At 48.1% G+C, this 18425-nt stretch overlaps 1 protein-coding gene across 2 annotated transcripts in view; it reads left to right on the top strand.

Annotated features, from left to right (window-relative positions):
* LOC121284840 (obscurin-like protein 1) overlaps positions 1-18425 on the top strand; it is a 106307-nt gene that overhangs the window by 81858 nt on the left and 6024 nt on the right. For both annotated transcript variants that reach the window (XM_041200629.1, XM_041200628.1), the window contains 7 exons: positions 1180-1446; positions 4057-4323; positions 8155-8267; positions 9866-10019; positions 12998-13159; positions 15841-15945; positions 16644-16910. In XM_041200629.1, the coding sequence (XP_041056563.1) occupies positions 1180-1446; positions 4057-4323; positions 8155-8267; positions 9866-10019; positions 12998-13159; positions 15841-15945; positions 16644-16910 (1335 nt within the window). The remainder of the gene's footprint in view (positions 1-1179; positions 1447-4056; positions 4324-8154; positions 8268-9865; positions 10020-12997; positions 13160-15840; positions 15946-16643; positions 16911-18425) is intronic.

The following is an 18425-nucleotide window of genomic DNA, read 5'->3' as shown; positions in this document are numbered from 1 at the left end:
CAGGGATGTGATCGGGGGAATGGGTTCAAACGATGGAAGTGTAGGGATAGGAACACTTGAGCTGGAGGCCCCAGTCAGCCCCTCGAGCCTTACACAAGAACAGAAGGACGCATTCAGCCCCTTGAGCCTGTACTACCATTCAGTCAGGTCATGGTTGATCTGTACCTTAACTCTAACTGCTTTGACTTTTCATCTCTTAATATCCTTGGCTAACAAAACTTTATTGATGCCAGGTTTAAAGTTGTTCATTGAGCTAATGTCTACTATTCTTTGTAGGAGAGAGTGTCACACTGCCCTTTTTCCCTAATTTCACTCGTAGTTCTGATTGGCCTAGACTCCCCTACTAGCAGAAAAAGTTTCTACCCACTCTATCCATTTCCTTACAAATTCCTAAAAAAACTCAGTCAAACCATCCATTAACATGCTATATTCTAAGGAATACAGGGTATCATCTCTACCGATAATCGAACCCTTGGAACATTCTGGTGAGTCTGCACTCATTCCAACACCAAATGGGAGTGGGGGCTGGAGGATGGGACGAAGAGGAATTTCCCAAACTGTTTTCCCTTGTTGGTCCTGGGGATTTTCTCTGGGTTCCTTTGCCTCTCATGGAGATTACATGGCCACGGGTGGGGGGTACAAGAAGGGGAAGGATGGTGAGAGGGAATGTTTAGTTGTGGTGCTTCTGCCAGCATGGTGCGGGGGCAGGTTTAGTGAACTTGCCTGTCAGTTTGGCGTGTTTTATTGGAAGAGCAGGGCTCTTAGGATGGGGATGTCCCTCCTGTAACGTAAGGGTTTGGCATAGAAAGGGTTAACGTGGGACTGGGTACAGTACTGCCCGCACTGTGATGTAAGGGAACACATGACCCAAGTCTAGAGGGCAGTCTTGTACTGGACAGAGACATGTATAGAAGCAAGAGTGGAGACAGCTCCTAGCTTAGGCCTGATACTGTATATATGTACATGGATATGAGTAGTTAATAATAACATACTGTTCAACTATCCAAGACTCAGAACATCGTCATGAGACCTACCAAACTATGCACGTCTTAAAAATTCAAATGGTCCATTGTCGTGGAGAACAAGTGAAGACACAGAATGGGAACCCGTAATAAGATGAGTGGGGAGTGGGACAAAAGGGGAAATCTGTTCTAAACTCTGTCCCCCCCATTCCTACAGAGACCCAAATCGTGTTCACCAGGAAGATGGAGAGTGTGGTGACAGAGGAACTGCAGGATGCCGCCTTCGAGGTGGAGGTGAGCAGCGAGTCAGCCGAGGTCCAGTGGATGAAGCAGGGGGTGGTCATCCAGCCCGGTCCAAAATTCCTCCTCCAGCAGGATGGCAGAACCAGGCGGCTAGTAGTGTGCAGCACCGTGTTCGCAGACCGAGGGAGCTACCGCTGCGAGACCCTGCATGATAGAACACAGGCCAAACTCAGTGTGGAGCGTAAGTGTGGTCCCTTTAACCAAACAGGAGGGAGGGAGCTTTACTCTGTATCTAACCCCGTGCTGTACCTGTCCTGGGAGTGTTTGATGGGGACAGTGTAGAGGGAGTTTTACTCTGTATCTAACCCCGTGCTGTACCTGTCCTGGGAGTGTTTGATGGGGACAGTGTAGAGGGAGCTTTACTCTGTATCTAACCCCGTGCTGTACCTGTCCTGGGAGTGTTTGATGGGGACAGTGTAGAGGGAGTTTTACTCTGTATCTAACCCCGTGCTGTACCTGTCCTGGGAGTGTTTGATGGGGAGAGTGTAGAGGGAGTTTTACTCTGTATCTAACCCCGTGCTGTACCTGTCCTGGGAGTGTTTGATGGGGACAGTGTAGAGTGAGCTTTACTCTGTATCTAACCCTGTGCTGTACCTGTCCTGGGAGTGTTTGATGGGGACAGTGTAGAGTGAGCTTTACTCTGTATCTAACCCCGTGCTGTACCTGTCCTGGGAGTGTTTGATGGGGACAGTGTAGAGGGAGCTTTACTCTGTATCTAACCCCGTACTGTACCTGTCCTGGGAGTGTTTGATGGGGACAGTGTAGAGGGAGTTTTACTCTGTATCTAACCCCGTGCTGTACCTGTTCTGGGGTGTTTGATGGGGACAGTGTAGAGGGAGTTTTACTCTGTATCTAACCCCGTGCTGTACCTGTCCTGGGAGTGTTTGATGGGGAGAGTGTAGAGGGAGTTTTACTCTGTATCTAACCCCGTGCTGTATCTGTCCTGGGAGTGTTTGATGGGGACACTGTAGAGGGAGCTTTACTCTGTATCTAACCCCGTGCTGTACCTGTCCTGGGAGTGTTTGATGGGGACAGTGTAGAGGGAGCTTTACTCTGTATCTATCCCTGTGCTGTACCTGTCCTGGGAGTGTTTGATGGGGACAGTGTAGAGGGAGCTTTACTCTGTATCTAACCCCGTGCTGTACCTGTCCTGGGAGTGTTTGATGGGGACAGTGTAGAGGGAGCTTTACTCTGTATCTAACCCCGTGCTGTACCTGCCCTGGGAGTGTTTGATGGGGACAGTGTAGAGGGAGCTTTACTCTGTATCTAATCCCTTGCTGTACCTGTCCTGGGAGTGTTTGATGGGGACAGTGTAGAGGGAGTTTTACTCTGTATCTAACCCCGTGCTGTACCTGTCCTGGGAGTGTTTGATGGGGAGAGTGTAGAGGGAGCTTTACTCTGTATCTAACCCCGTACTGTACCTGTCCTGGGAGTGTTTGATGGGGACAGTGTAGAGGGAGTTTTACTCTGTATCTAACCCCGTGCTGTACCTGTCCTGGGAGTGTTTGATGGGGAGAGTGTAGAGGGAGCTTTACTCTGTATCTAATCCCTTGCTGTACCTGTCCTGGGAGTGTTTGATGGGGACAGTGTAGAGGGAGCTTTACTCTGTATCTAACCCCGTGCTGTACCTGTCCTGGGAGTGTTTGATGGGGACAGTGTAGAGTGAGCTTTACTCTGTATCTAACCCCGTGCTGTACCTGTCCTGGGAGTGTTTGATGGGGACAGTGTAGAGGGAGCTTTACTCTGTATCTAACCCCGTACTGTACCTGTCCTGGGAGTGTTTGATGGGGACAGTGTAGAGGGAGTTTTACTCTGTATCTAACCCCGTGCTGTACCTGTTCTGGGGTGTTTGATGGGGACAGTGTAGAGGGAGTTTTACTCTGTATCTAACCCCGTGCTGTACCTGTCCTGGGAGTGTTTGATGGGGAGAGTGTAGAGGGAGTTTTACTCTGTATCTAACCCCGTGCTGTACCTGTCCTGGGAGTGTTTGATGGGGACAGTGTAGAGGGAGCTTTACTCTGTATCTAACCCCGTGCTGTACCTGTCCTGGGAGTGTTTGATGGGGACACTGTAGAGGGAGCTTTACTCTGTATCTAACCCCGTGCTGTACCTGTCCTGGGAGTGTTTGATGGGGACAGTGCAGAGGGAGCTTTACTCTGTATCTAACCCCGTGCTGTACCTGCCCTGGGAGTGTTTGATGGGGACAGTGTAGAGGGAGTTTTACTCTGTATCTAACCCCGTGCTGTACCTGTCCTGGGAGTGTTTGATGGGGACAGTGTAGAGTGAGCTTTACTCTGTATCTAACCCCATGCTGTACCTGTCCTGGGAGTGTTTGATGGGGAGAGTGTAGAGGGAGTTTTACTCTGTATCTAACCCCGTGCTGTATCTGTCCTGGGAGTGTTTGATGGGGACACTGTAGAGGGAGCTTTACTCTATATCTAACCCCGTGCTGTACCTGTCCTGGGAGTGTTTGATGGGGACAGTGTAGAGGGAGCTTTACTCTGTATCTAATCCTGTGCTGTACCTGTCCTGGGAGTGTTTGATGGGGATGGTGTAGAGGGAGCTTTACTCTGTATCTAATCTGTATGTGGGTGTGTATATGGGTTTGGGTGATGACAGAATAGGTTTCTGTTGTCAATTAAGGCAAGAACTCAGAAGGTGATCTTGTCCCAAAGATGAGATCAGTTCTGCAGGAAAAGAGGCCAAAATGGAAGGAGGTGAGAGGTGATGTTGGGCATCACATTGAGCCAGAGGGATTAATCTGATTCTGACTCTGTTCCTTTGAAACCAGCTCGAAGAATAACAGTGAGGAAACCACTGGAGGACCTGGAGATCTTTGAGAAGGAGGCAGTCACGTTCCAAGTGGAGTTATCTCACCCAGATGTTGCAGGCGTGTGGATCAAAGACGGAATCCGAGTGAAGTCCAACAACAACCGGCGGATCAGCGTGGCCGGAAGAGTCCACAGCCTCACACTGTCCGCACTGACACTCGAGGACTCAGGCACCATCTCCTTCCAGGCCGACAATGTCCGAAGCAGCTCACGGTTAACAGTCAGAGGTGAGATTCTCATCTCGTGCAACCACAGCCCAGTTCCTGTACTGACCATGGTGGCAACTTGCTCAGTTTGGATTCACACCTTGAGTGTTAGGCTCTTATAGACTCATAGAACTTTGCAGTACAGAGAGAGGCCATCGTGCTGCAAAAGCTATCCAATTACTCCCTACCCATGGCCCTGCAAATTTCTCCTTTTCAAGTATCCAATTTATCCAATCCCCCTTTTGAAATTTCCTATTGAATTTACCTCCAATGCCCATTCAGGCAGCACATTCCAGATCACAGAAACTCGCTACGCAAAAAAAATTCTCCTCACCTTCCTCTCTGGTTATTTTACCAACTACCTTAACACTGTACCTTCTTGTTACCCACAGGAGAAGGTTACAGAATGGGGAGCGATGTAGAGGCTGCCATTAGAAATAATTTCTCTGTATTTATTCTAACGACACTCTTCATAACTTTTAACGCATCTATTAAATTTCCCCTTAATCTTTTCTACTCCAAGAACAACCCTGTCTAATGGAATAGAATTGAACAGCAGAACAGTTAACGTTGAAATTGTTTAGACCACACTAGGTGCACTCTACACCCTGTGGTAAGCGAGCTCCACATTCTCACCACTCTCTGGGTAAAGATGTTTTTCCTGGATTCCCTATTGGATTTATTAGAGACTATTCCAGATTGATGTCCCCTAGCTCTGGTCTCCGTGTTACAAAAAAAAGTTTTGCTGCTTTGGAGAAGGTGCAAAAATGATTTACAAGAATGATACCAGAACTGAAAGTTTGTACCCATCAAGAAAGCCTGAATGGGCTCGGATTCTTTCTCAACAAAAGAGAAGGCTGAGGGGCGATAGAGATCTTTAAAATTATGAAAGGGTTCGATAGGATAGGTGTGGAGATGTTTCCACTTGTAGGAGAGACCAGAGGACATCAATATGGAATAGTCACTAAAAAATCCAGTAGGGGATCCAGGTTATGGTCTGGAACGCACTGCCTGAGACTGTGGTGGAGGCTGGTTCAATGGAAACATTTAAAAGGAAATTAAACTGTTATCTGAAAAGGAAGAATGTGCAGGGTTACAGGGAGAAGGTGGGAGAGTGGCACTAAGGGAATTGCTCATTTGGAGATTGCCAAATGGCCTCCTTCTGCACTGTAACAATTCTGTGATTCTGTGTCAAGTGAGTTGAACCTGGACTATGATTTTAAATTGAGAGGACGTTGGATAGACTCAAAATATTAAAAAACAATACTAGGACTGGCAGTGAAAATACACTCCTTCACATGTGGAGCGATTAACATGTGGAATATAATCCCCTGAGCCAAGAAACCTGGATTGAATAACTACTTGGATGCTGAAATTCAGGTTATTGGGATCACTTTGGATGGGAGAAGTAAGGATCAGAAAGGCTGATGAAGTCCATGACTTCATCTCAAAGCAGTTGGAAACTGGATAAATGATGCTTCAGTTGTACCAAGCTCTACCCCTTTCCACTTCCACTTCTGTAACATTGTCCATCTCCACCCCTTTCTCAGCTCATCAGCTGTCGATTCCTTCATTTACAACGTTGCTACCTCTAGACTTGACTATTCCAGTTGACTTCCTGGCTGGTCTCCCACATTCTACCTTTGTGAGTTGAACTCAGGCAAAACTCTGCTGCAGTGTTTCTATCTTGCAGCAAGTCCCGTTCACTCATCACCTCTGACCTCGCTGACCCACATCGGCTTCTGGTCAAGCAACGCCTCAATTTTAAACTTCTCATCCTTGTTTTCAAATTTATCCTGTCTTCCCCCCTCCCTTTCTCTGTGATCTCCTCCAGACTCACAACCCTCTGAAACCTCTGTGCTCCTCTGATTCTGGCCTCTTGCGCATCCCCGATTTTAATCACACCTCCATTGGCGGCCATGCCTTCAGCTGCCTGGGCCCTAAGCTCTGGAATTGTCTCCCTAAACTCCTCTGCCCTCTCTTCTCCTTTACAACGCTCCTTAAAATCGGTGGGCAGAATCGTCCCAGATTTGTACTAAGTGCGGTACCGGGCGTGAGAAAAGATGTTTTACCCTCCGGCTATAATGGTGGATTTTCTCACTGTATCGTCCGCTTCCCACCTCATTAATTATGCAGCCACAGGAATCACGCCGTGTCACTGGTGGGCAGCCTCTGAATCACCCACCTCGCTGTTACCTCACCGTTCCCTCACTCCGGGTGCCATATCTAAACTGCAGCCGCACACACTGTTCTCAATGTTTGCAGCCCAGGGCTGCTCCAGTGAAGTCATGGCCCTGAAAGCCAAGGAGAGTCCAGTAACCTGTCACTGGAATTTTTGGAGGCCCGCTATGATGTCCTCCACCCCGGCTCTGACCGTGGGAGGTCCAGCAATCTCACGACTCCGGCTTGGGAGGCGATGACAGTGGTGGTCAGTGCCAACGCCGCACAGAAGAGGTTGGCCATCCAGTGCAGATAGAGGTTGAATGATCTAATCCATATTGCCAGGGTAAGGCAGCCATCTCATCACTCTAAACTCACACACTCACAAGCCCATCACACACTCACTGGCATCTCACTCACTGCCAGCTCAAGAGACATCACCCCCCATTCTCACACATGCCCTCACATCTCCGTCTGGCCTCATCTCCTCTGGAGGCTGCCCCCTCAGCCCTCACCCTCTTGAGGCCACTTGCACAGACCAACATGTGTCCTCCATACACACACCCTGGGATACCCCCCTTCCCCAGTACAGCCCTCGCCCTGAAGCCTCTTCCCTCGCCTGAGGCCACTTCTCCCCCTTCCCTAAATAAGTCCTCGCCCTGCAGCTGTTGAATAGCCACTCCCACCTTATGGCTGGTCTGGTAGGTAGAGACCTGCCCGTGAGCCCCCTCTAACAGTGATGTGGAGCTGCCTGTGAATCCTGGCGCTGATGCCCGCCAGTGCTGCCGGAAGCAAGGTCGGCAAACAAACCTCGAAGTCCCGAGTGAAGTGCAGCTCGCCAGGCGCGCGCCGCTGATGTACAGTTGTGAAACATGTCAGCGTGATTCCCGGATGATCCAGCGTGGTGGGGGGGGGGGATGATTCCGGCGAGCAGGGATTATAATGAGAAGCTAAAGTATTGAAATTAGGTTCCCGACATACAGCGATGGGAAACGCGGCCCACCACTGACAGGTGGAGCGGACAGTCGCAAGCTGGTTTGACGACAGCGTGAAACCGATTGCTGCGATCTCTCGATATTTTCCTCTCCCACTCATTATGACACCTGCTGGAAAAGTGAGCGGCCAATTCCAGCCGACGTCTTTGACTAAGTTTTTGGTCATCTGTCCTAACAAGTCCTCGTGAGACCCAGTGTCAAAATTAGTTTCATAATCGTCCCTGTGAAGCACCTTGGGCTGTTTTACTATGTTAAATGCGCTAGGTAAATGCAAGTTGTTTATTAGGCCCACACCTTTGAGTTAGGTATTGAGTCCTGGGCACCGCACTGTTTCTCTAGCATGTGTCAAACGCAGCAGCCCCTGGGCAGCTGGTGGGCACTGGTAGATGTTGCACTGCCTCTGATGCTAAGAACAAGCAAACATCTTACATCAGTGGACAAGGCTTCTCAGGAGGTCCATGATCCTTCTACAGGAGAGGGTGGGGGATGTGTTGGGGGTCGGGGCATTGAGAAGGCATATTATTCCAAGGCAGTAGACATGTTCCAGTGCTTTGCAAAGAGCTGTACCTGAATGGGGATTGTGTGTGAGGTGGTTGGAAGAGGATCAAACCCGTGGGTCCCTCCTGGTCACTGCTCAATCCCACGTGCTGTGACCCAGCAGGATTTCTCACCCTGTCTTGTGGCTGGTCTGTTTCAGAACCCCCGGTGACCTTCTTGAAGCAGCTGAAGGATTTGCGCGTTCCGGAAACTACCTTCATCACGATGGAGTGTGAGCTGTCCCGGCCTAATGTCGAGGTCACCTGGTATAAGGTACGAGGAAGCCAACATTTTGCGGACCCAGGGCTCACAGATCAATGAAACCAGGCAAAGATTGGTTTTTCTCATTTTCTCTCCTGAAGGCAGGAGCTGGGTTACCAGGACAGCTGGTGGGCATCCTCCATCCCTGGGCACTGGCCATCAGCCAAGTACTTGACCAGCCGGGTTGGATTGGGGTGCATCTTCACTTGGTCAAAGTCCCACCCAAAGCCCTTTGATCAGTTCAGGCCAGCACTTCACAGGAAGGATCATTTTGCCCTTGGAGGAAATAGAGCAGAATTATTCAGTGTCTAAAAGAGTTAAATAATGAGGAGAGGTTGCATTGACTAGGCTTGTGCTACCTTGAGCACAGAAACTTTATTCCGTACCTAACCCCGTGCTGTACCTGTCCTGGGAGTGTTTGATGTGGACAGTATAGATGGAGCTTTACTCTGTATCTAACCCCATGCTGTACCTGTCCTGGGAGTGTTTGATGGGGACAGTGTAGAGGGAGCTTTACTCTGTATCTAACCCCGTGCTGTACCTGTCCTGGGAGTGTTTGATGGGGACAGTGTAGTGGGAGATTTACTCTGTATCTAATCCCTTGCTGTACCTGTCCTGGGAGTGTTTGATGGGGACAGTGTAGAGGGAGCTTTACTCTGTATCTAACCCCGTGCTGTACCTGTCCTGGGAGTGTTTGATGGGGACAGTGTAGAGGGAGTTTTACTCTGTGTCTAACCCTGTGCTGTACCTGTCCTGGGAGTGTTTGATGGGGACAGTGTAGATGGAGTTTTACTCTGTATCTAACCCCATGCTGTACCTGTCCTGGGAGTGTTTGATGGGGACAGTGTAGAGGGAGCTTTACTCTGTATCTAACCCCGTGCTGTACCTGTCCTGGGAGTGTTTGATGGGGACAGTGTAGATGGAGTTTTACTCTGTATCTAACCCCATGCTGTACCTGTCCTGGGAGTGTTTGATGTGGACAGTGTAGAGGGAGTTTTACTCTGTATCTAACCCCGTGCTGTACCTGTCCTGGGAGTGTTTGATGGGGACAGTGTAGAGGGAGCTTTACTCTGTATCTAACCCCATGCTGTACCTGTCCTGGGAGTGTTTGATGGGGACAGTGTAGATGGAGTTTTACTCTGTATCTAACCCCGTGCTGTACCTGTCCTGGGAGTGCTTGATGGGGACAGTGTAGAGGGAGCTTTACTCTGTATCTAACCCCGTGCTGTACCTGTCCTGGGAGTGTTTGATGGGGACAGTGTAGAGGGAGCTTTACTCTGTATCTAACCCCGTGCTGTACCTGTCCTGGGAGTGTTTGATGGGGACAGTGTAGAGGGAGCTTTACTCTGTATCTAACCCCGTGCTGTACCTGTCCTGGGAGTGTTTGATGGGGACAGTGTAGAGGGAGCTTTACTCTGTATCTAACCCCGTGCTGTACCTGTCCTGGGAGTGTTTGATGGGGACAGTGTAGAGGGAGCTTTACTCTGTATCTAACCCCGTGCTGTACCTGTCCTGGGAGTGTTTGATGGGGACAGTGTAGAGGGAGCTTTACTCTGTATCTAACCTTGTGCTAGAGCCACTCTTTTATTCACTTAACTTTCCCTCAACAGAATGACTTGGAGATGAAACCCAATAAAAATATTAGGATTTATTCCATGGGGAGGAAGAGGATTGCCCACTTGGGGAAATGCGGAGTCCAAGATTCCGGAACTTACACCTGTGACACCGGCGAAAGCAAAACCTCTTGCCAGCTGGAAGTTTATGGTAATTGCCAATATCTGAGCTTATCTTCACCGGCTGCACATCTCAGCAAATGAGCTTGACTGTAATTCTTGAACATCTTTTGAAGCATTAATATATTTTTTGTGTTGGCCATGGCTCACTGTGTAACCCTCTCATAACTAAGGGCTTTGTATTCATGTGTCATTGTATCCAGGCCCCTCTGTACCTACTCTTAGGTTGTCGAAATCCTTCACCACACTGGTGACCAAAACTGGGCTCTTCAATTGCAAAGTTCCAACAACAGAGGTAGATTCAACCCTGGTAGCACTCGCACCTCTTAGTCAGAACAGTCCTGCATTCAAACCCCACTCCAGAGACTTGAGAACCAAATCCAGGCTGGCACTCTCGGGGGAGGCAGAGGTACCGAGTTTCAGGTGAAAGGTTAAACAGGAGGCACCGCCTGCCCCCTCAGCTGGATCTCGTGGCTATTATTTTGAAAGGAGGAGCGTTTTCCCTCTGTCCAGGGGCAACATTTATCTTTCCATCACTATCACTAGATAATAGAAAATGTGGTCATTGTCACATTACTGTTTGTAGGATCTTGCTGTGCACAAATTGGCTCCTGCATTTCCTACATTACAACAGTGATTACGCTTCAAGAAGTATTTATTTGGCTGTAAAGCACTTTATGAGGTACTGAAGTTGTGAAAGGTGCTATATAAATGCAAGCCTTTCTTTTCTAAGATTTAGGGGGTTTTTCCCGTTGTGCTGATGAGGTACAAAGTTGCCTCCTGGCTCATTTTTGTCCCCCTAACCCTGAGCCCATTAGAGGGTTGTCCCCACATTCTGCAGATATCAGGCTCGACTCACACTCAGATGGTAGAACGGACACCCTGACAGCAGGTTGGTGAGGGCTGAATGCAGTCACTTCCACCCAGGGCCGACATACAACTGGTTGGAGTCTCGTTAATGGACAACCGCTCAAAGAGTCTTCAGCTGGCAGCCATTACCACTGATGGTGGGCGGCCTCTTAGATCTGCACACACAAGGTTTAGTTTCCACTAACCCATCTCTAGACCCAAGGCTACAGTGGATTGGGCCATTGGTAACAGAATCATAGATTCTTACAGCACAGAAGGAGACCATTCAGCCCATCATGTCTGTCCCTTTGAATGAGTGACTCAATTAGTTGCATTCCCCCTGCTCTTTCCCAATAGGACAACAAATCTGTCTCCTTCAACTATTCATCCAATTCCCTTTTGAAAGTTCCTATTGAATCTACTTCCACCATCCTTTCATGCAACATGGTCTTTGATGAGGTAACAAGCAGGATAGATAAAGGGGAACTGGTAGATATAATATATTTGGATTTCCAAAAGGCATTCGATAAGATACCGCACATAAGGCTACTTAATAAGATAAGAGTCCATGATGTTGGGTGTAGTATATTAGCATGGATGGAGGATTGGCTAACTAATAGATGATAGAGAGTTGGGATAAGGGGGGCATTTTCAGGATGGCAAGCTGTAACAAGTGGAGTGCCACAGGGATCAGTGCTGGGGCCTCAATTATTTACAATATATATTAAGACTTAGATAAGGGAAGTGAATGTACAATTTCCAAGTTTGCAGATGACACAAAAATAGGTGGGAAGTCACGTGGTGAGGGTGACACAAGGAGTCTACAGAGAGATATAGACAGGTTAAGTAAGTGAGCAAAAATTTGGCAGATGGATTATAATATGGGAAAATGTGAAGTTATGCATTTGGCAGGAAGAATAGAGGGGCTGAATATTATTTAAATGGAGAAAGACTGCAGAAAGCTGCAGCACAGAGAGATTTGGGGGTCCTTGTGCATGAACTCCAAAAAGCTAACATACAAATTCAGCAGGTAATAGGGAAGGTAAATGGAATGTTGGCCTTTATTTCAAAGGGAATGGAGTATAAAAATAGGGAAGTCTTGCTAAAATGATACAAGGCCACACCTAGAATACTGTGAACAGTTTTGGCCCCCTTATCTAAGGAAAGATACACTGGCATTGGAGGCAGTCCAGAGAAGGTTCACTAGGTTGATCCTGGTTATGGAGGGGTTTTCTTATGAGGAGAGGTTGAGTAGGTTGGGTCTGTACTCATTGGAATTTAGAAGAATGAGAGGCGACCTTATTGAAACATATAAGATTCTTAAGGGGCTTGACAGGGTAGATGCTGAGAGGTTGTTTCCCCTTGTGGGACAGTCTAGGACCAGAGGGCATAATCTCAGAGTAAGGGGGCACCCATTTAAGACAGAGATGAGGAGGAATTTCTTCTCTCAGAGGGTAGTGAATCTGTGGAATTCTTTACCGCAGAGGGCTGTAGAGGCTGGGTCATTAAGTATATTCAAGGCTGAGATAGACAGATTTTTAATCAGTAAGGGAGTCAAGGGTTATGGGGAAAAGGCAGGAAAGTGGAGTTGAGGCTAATTCGATCAGCCATGATCTCATTGAATGGCAGAGCAGACTGGATGAGCTAAATGGTCTACTTCTGTTCCTAAGTCTTATGGTCTTATGTGTTCCAGTCCACAACAACTTAAAAGGTCTCAGAAGGTTGCTAGGCTGGAGGAGGTTACAGATATCAGGAGAGGCAAGGCCATGGAGGGATTTGAACACAGGGAAAGGATTTTAACTGGATTTGGAACCAATGTCGGTCAAGGAGAATGGGAGAGGGGATTGTGTGGATGGGGCTTGGTGCGAGGTAGGATGAGGCAGCAGGGTTTGGATGAACTCAAGTTTTCAGAGGGTGTGATATGGGAAGCTGGCAAAGAGGGCATTGCAATAGTTAAGTGTAGATGTAACTACAGCATGGATGAGGCAGAAGGCGGTGGGTGATGTTATGATTTAAGTAGGTGGTCCTTGTGTTGGAGCATGTGTTGGATGTGCAGTTGGAAGCTCAGCTCAGGATCAAATAGAACAGTGAGTGATGGATGGGTATGGTCTTGGGCCGCAGTTTGTATCCACTGAGTGACTTGAGTGTTTTATCTTACAGAACGGGAAATTCAGATTGTGAAGGAGCTAGAGGACCTGGAGGTGCGAGAGAACGACAATGCAGTCTTCGTCTGTGAAGTTTCTCATGAAGAAGTGAAGAGTGAATGGTTAAAGAATGGAGATAAAATCAAATCAAACAGCAGTGTCAAAATAAGACAGGAAGGTGAGGAAACTCCCATGGGTTTTCAAAGACACTGTGTGAAAAAAATATTGGTCCATAAAAATATTTCTGTGCAAGGTATTGGCATGGAGCTGACAACTGTGGGAGCTATTTTCAAATCTAGCCAAGCTTGTCAATGAGATTATATAATGCAGAAGGGGCTTTACTCTGTGCTTAATTTACCCTCTGTCTCGCACCAAGTTCGATCCACACATTCCCTCTCCCATTATCCTTAACCGACATTGGTTCCAAATCTGGTTAAAATCCCTTCCCTGTGTTCAAATCCCTCCGTACTCTTGCCCCTCCCCATATCTGTAGCCTCCTCCAGCCTAGCAACCTGCTGAGGTCTTTTAAATTGTTGTGATCTGGAATGTGCTGCCTGATGGGGTGTTGGAAGCAGATTCAATAGGAACTTTCAAAAGGGAATTGGATAAATAGTTGCAGGAGACAAATCTGTGGGCCTGTGGGGGGAGAACAGAGGGGTTGTGATTAATTGACTAATTCATTAAAAGGGATGGCACAGACATGATGGGCTGAATGGCCTCTTTCTGTGCTGTAAGATTCTGTGATTCTGTTACCAAAGGCCCAATCCACTCTAGCTTTACACCTGGAAACAAACCTTATGGGTGCAGATATAAGAGGCTATCTGCTATCAGTGGGAATGGTTGCCAGCTGTGGAATCTTCTAGAGGTTTTCCATTAACAAGACTCCAGCCTGGAGAAGTGAAATAAAAACAGAAAATGGCCCTGAGGGAGGTGACCACATTAATGCTGACCAACTTGCTGCAAGCCAGTGTCTATCCTTCAATCTGAGCATGAGTCTAGCAGGATTAAAACAGAAAATGCTAGAAAAACTCAACAGGTTTGACAGCATCTGTGAAGGGAGAAACAGGGTTAACATTTCAAGTTCGTATGATCCTTCTTCTGAGCTGGTACAGACTCGAGACGTTAACTCTGTTTCTCCCTCCACAGACACTGTCATACTTGGTGAGTTTTGCCAGCATTTTCTGTTTTTATTTCAGATTTCGAGCATCCGCAGAATTTTGCTTTTATCCATGAGTCTAGCAGAGTCTGATGTTGGCAGAATACGTGCACAACCCCCCTCACTGGGCCAAAGTTAGGGATGATAAATGAGCCGGGAGGCATTTTTGTGCTGCTGCACCTGTCCTGGGAGTGTTTGATGGGGATGGTGTAGAGGGAGCTTTACTCTGTATCTAACCCCGTGCTGTACCTGTCCTGGGAGTGTTTGATGGGGATGGTGTAGAGGGAGCTTTACTCTGTATCTAACCCCGTGCTGTACCTGTCCTGGGAGTGTTTGATGGGGACAGTGTAGAGGGAGCTATTCTCCGTATCTAACCCCGTGCGGTACCTGTCCTGGGGTGTTTGATGGGGACAGTGTAGAGGGAGCTTTACTCTGTATCTAACCCCAGGCTGTACCTGTCCTGGGAGTGTTTGATGGGGACAGTGTAGAGGGAGCTATTCTCTGTATCTAACCCCGTGCGGTACCTGTCCTGGGAGTGTTTGATGGGGACAGTGTAGAGGGAGATTTACTCTGTATCTAACCCCGTGCTGTACCTGTCCTGGGAGTGTTTGATGGGGACAGTGTAGAGGGAGCTATTCTCTGTATCTAACCCCGTGCGGTACCTGTCCTGGGGTGTTTGATGGGGACAGTGTAGAGGGAGCTTTACTCTGTATCTAACCCCGTGCGGTACCTGTCCTGGGGTGTTTGATGGGGACAATGTAGAGGGAGCTTTACTCTGTATCTAACCCCGTGCTGTACCTGTCCTGGGAGTGTTTGATGGGGACAGTGTAGAGGGAGCTATTCTCTGTATCTAACCCCGTGTGGTACCTGTCCTGGGGTGTTTGATGGGGGCAGTGTAGAGGGAGCTTTACTCTGTATCTAACCCCGTGCTGTACCTGTCCTGGGAATGTTTGATGGGGACAGTGTAGAGGTAGCTTTACTCTGTATCTAACCCCGTGCTGTACCTGTCCTGGGAGTGTTTGATGGGGACAATGTAGAGGGAGCTTTACTCTGTATCTAACCCCGTGCTGTACTTGTCCTGGGAATGTTTGGTGGGGACAGTGTAGAGGGAGCTTTATTCTATATCTAACCCCGTGCTGTACCTGTCCTGGGATTGTTTGATGGGGACGGTGTAGAGTGAGCTTTACTCTGTATCTAACCCCGTGCTGTACCTGTCCTGGGAGTGTTTGATGGGGACAGTGTAGAGGGAGCCATTCTCTGTATCTAACCCCGTGCGGTACCTGTTCTGGGGTGTTTGATGGGGACAGTGTAGAGGGAGCTTTACTCTGTATCTAACCCCGTGCTGTACCTGTCCTGGGAATGTTTGATGGGGACAGTGTAGAGGGAGCTTTACTCTGTATCTAACCCCGTGCTATTCCTGTCCTGGGAGTGTTTGATGGGGACAGTGTAGAGGGAGTTTACTCTGTATCTAACTCCATGCTGTATGCATACATATATTTACATGTATGTTTCTTTGGATACAACTGAGAACAGAATTGAACTTGGTGTTGATGCACTTCAATGACCTGCCTGACCCTTGCTCTTCAACCTTCCCAGTGTACAATGATTACCTGGCCCGGGTCACTTTAGCACCTTGAGCTGTGGTAACAGATTACTGCCAGATGGAAAGCCAACTTTTCCTTTTTACTGTCTCATTTTTCCAGGGACCAAACATTTCCTGTTAATCTGCAAGGTGAGGGCAGAGGATGCTGGCGAGATCCGATTCACAGCCAAGAACGTCGAGTCTGTGGCTCGTCTAGATGTTAACGGTACTTCAGCTACTTCATTCTAAGTCCCATTTCCCTTTATTTTTAAGGATGGGAGCCACTCCTGTAAGTTTGGTCAGCTACAGCTGAGTGGCAGCGTGCACCTCTGAATGAGAAGGTTGTGGGTTAAAGAGAACTGTTCACTCCAGAGGCTTGAGCATATAATCAGGCTGCCTCTCTCAGTGCAGTACTGAGGGAGTGCAGTACTGTAGGAGGTGCTGTCTTTCTGATAAGATATTTGACTGAGGTCACTCAGGTCAATGTAAATGGTCCCTGTGGCACTATTTGCAAAAATGCAGGGGAGTTCTCCCCGGTGTCCTGGGCCAATACTTATCCTTCAACCAACATCCCTAAAAAAATAATTATCTGGTTATTTATGTCATTGCTGCTTGTGGGAGCTTGCTGTCTGCAAATTGGTTGCTGTTTCTCCTATATTGCAACGGTGACTACACTTTAAACAAAAAGTGCTTTGTACTTGCAAAATGCTTTTGTATTTCCTGGTGTTGTCGAAGGTGCTAGAGAACTGCACATCTTTCCTGGGGTGGGATGAGGTGGGGTGGGTTGGGGTGAGGGCCACACAGTGACCACTCTCCCTCACTTGGTTGGGCATAAGCCATCCAGAGCAAGCGAGGGCGAAAGGATGGAGTCTTCTGCAGTTGACGGGTCCTCTGGTGTCACGCACTGTGCCTCTTCTCCCTCAGAGCTGCCGATCAAGATTGTGAAGCCTTTGCGGGACAAGACAGCGCTGGAGAAACACAAGGTCATCCTGGAGTGTAAGGTCTCCAAGCCACGGGCCAGGGTGCGTTGGTACCGGGGCAGTGAGGAGCTCCATCCCACGGGCAAGTACGAGATCTGCAGCGAGGACTGCTACCGCCAACTGGTCATCCACGACGTCAGCTTTCAGGATGAGGACACCTACACTTGCGACGCTTTTGACGACTGCTCATCCGCCAAGGTACTGGTGGAAGGTATGTCGGACAATCACAGTCCAGCTCCCCCAGGGACTTGGTGGCTATAGGTCAACCCATGGTGTAGCTACTGAAGGAGGGCACAGGCAAATCAGAACCAGGCCTTTTAAGTGTGATGTGCAGATGCACAGAAGCTTACAGTATGAAAGGAAGCCATTCAGCCCATCACGCCTGTGCCAGCTCTTCTGGCACTCAAAGGGGTAAATTACGAGGACAGGCTCCACGAACCAGACTTGTACTCTCTCGAGTTTGGAAGATTAAGATCTAATCAAAGTGTTTCAGATGATTGAAGAGCTGATAGGATCAATAGAGAGGAATTATTTCACTGGGCAGGTTGGGGGGTGAACAAGGGGGAATAACCTTAAAATTAGAACCAGGGCATTCTGGGGTGATATCAGGAAGCACTTACATTTTTTAATTATTCATTCATGGGATGTGGGTGTCGCTGGCTAGGCCAGTATTCATTGCCCATCCCTAAGTGCCCTTGTTCAGAGGGCATTTTTAAGAGTCAACCACATTGCTGTGGCTCTGGAGTCACATGTAGGCCAGACCAGGTAAGGACCATAAGACCATAAGATATAGGAGCAGAAATTAGGCCATTCGGCCCATCGAGTCTGCTCTGCCATTCAATCATGGCTGATAAGTTTCTCAACCCCATTCTCCCGCCTTCTCCCCGTAACCTTTGATCCCCTGACCAAACAAGAACCTATCTATCTCGGTCTTAAATACACTCAATGACCTGGCCTCCACAGCCTTCTGTGGCAATGAATTCCATAGATTCACCACTCTCTGGTTAAAGAAGTTTCTCCTCATCTCTGTTCTAAAAGGTCTTCCCTTTACTCTGAGGCTGTGCCCTCGGGTCCTAGTCTCTCCTACTAATGGAAACATCTTCCCCATGTCCACTCTATCCAGGCCTTTCAGTATTCTGTAAGTTTCAATCAGATCCCCCCTTAACCTTCTAAACTCCATCGAGTATAGACCCAGAGTCCACAAACGAACCTCATATATTAAGCATTTCATTCCTGGGATCGTTCTCGTGAACCTCCTCTGGACTCTCTCCAGGGCCAGCACATCCTTCCTGAGATACGGGGCCCAAAATTGCTCACAGTATTCTAAATGTGGTCTGACCAGAGCCTTAACAAGCCTCAGCAGCACATCCATGCTTTTATATTCTAGTCCTCTCGAAATAAATGCCAACATTGCATTTGCCTTTCTAACTACCAACTCAACCTGCAAGTTAACCTTAAGAGAATCCTGGACTAGGACTCCCAAGTCCATTTGCACTCCAAATTTCTGAGTTCTTTCCCCATTTGGAAAAAAGGCTATGCCTCTATTCTTCCTACTAAAGTGCATGACTTCACACTTCCCCACGCTGTATTCCATCTGCCACTTCTTTGCCCATTCTCCTAACCTGTCCAAATCCTTCTGCAGCCTCCCCGCCTCCTCAATACTACCTGTCTCTCCACCTATCTTTGTGTCATCTGCAAACTTAGTCAGGATGCCCTCAGTTCCTTC

This window comes from Carcharodon carcharias, chromosome 12 (genome assembly GCF_017639515.1).
Source record: "Carcharodon carcharias isolate sCarCar2 chromosome 12, sCarCar2.pri, whole genome shotgun sequence".
Taxonomy (NCBI): Eukaryota; Metazoa; Chordata; class Chondrichthyes; order Lamniformes; family Lamnidae; genus Carcharodon; species Carcharodon carcharias.
This window is presented reverse-complemented; position numbering and strand designations above follow the sequence as displayed.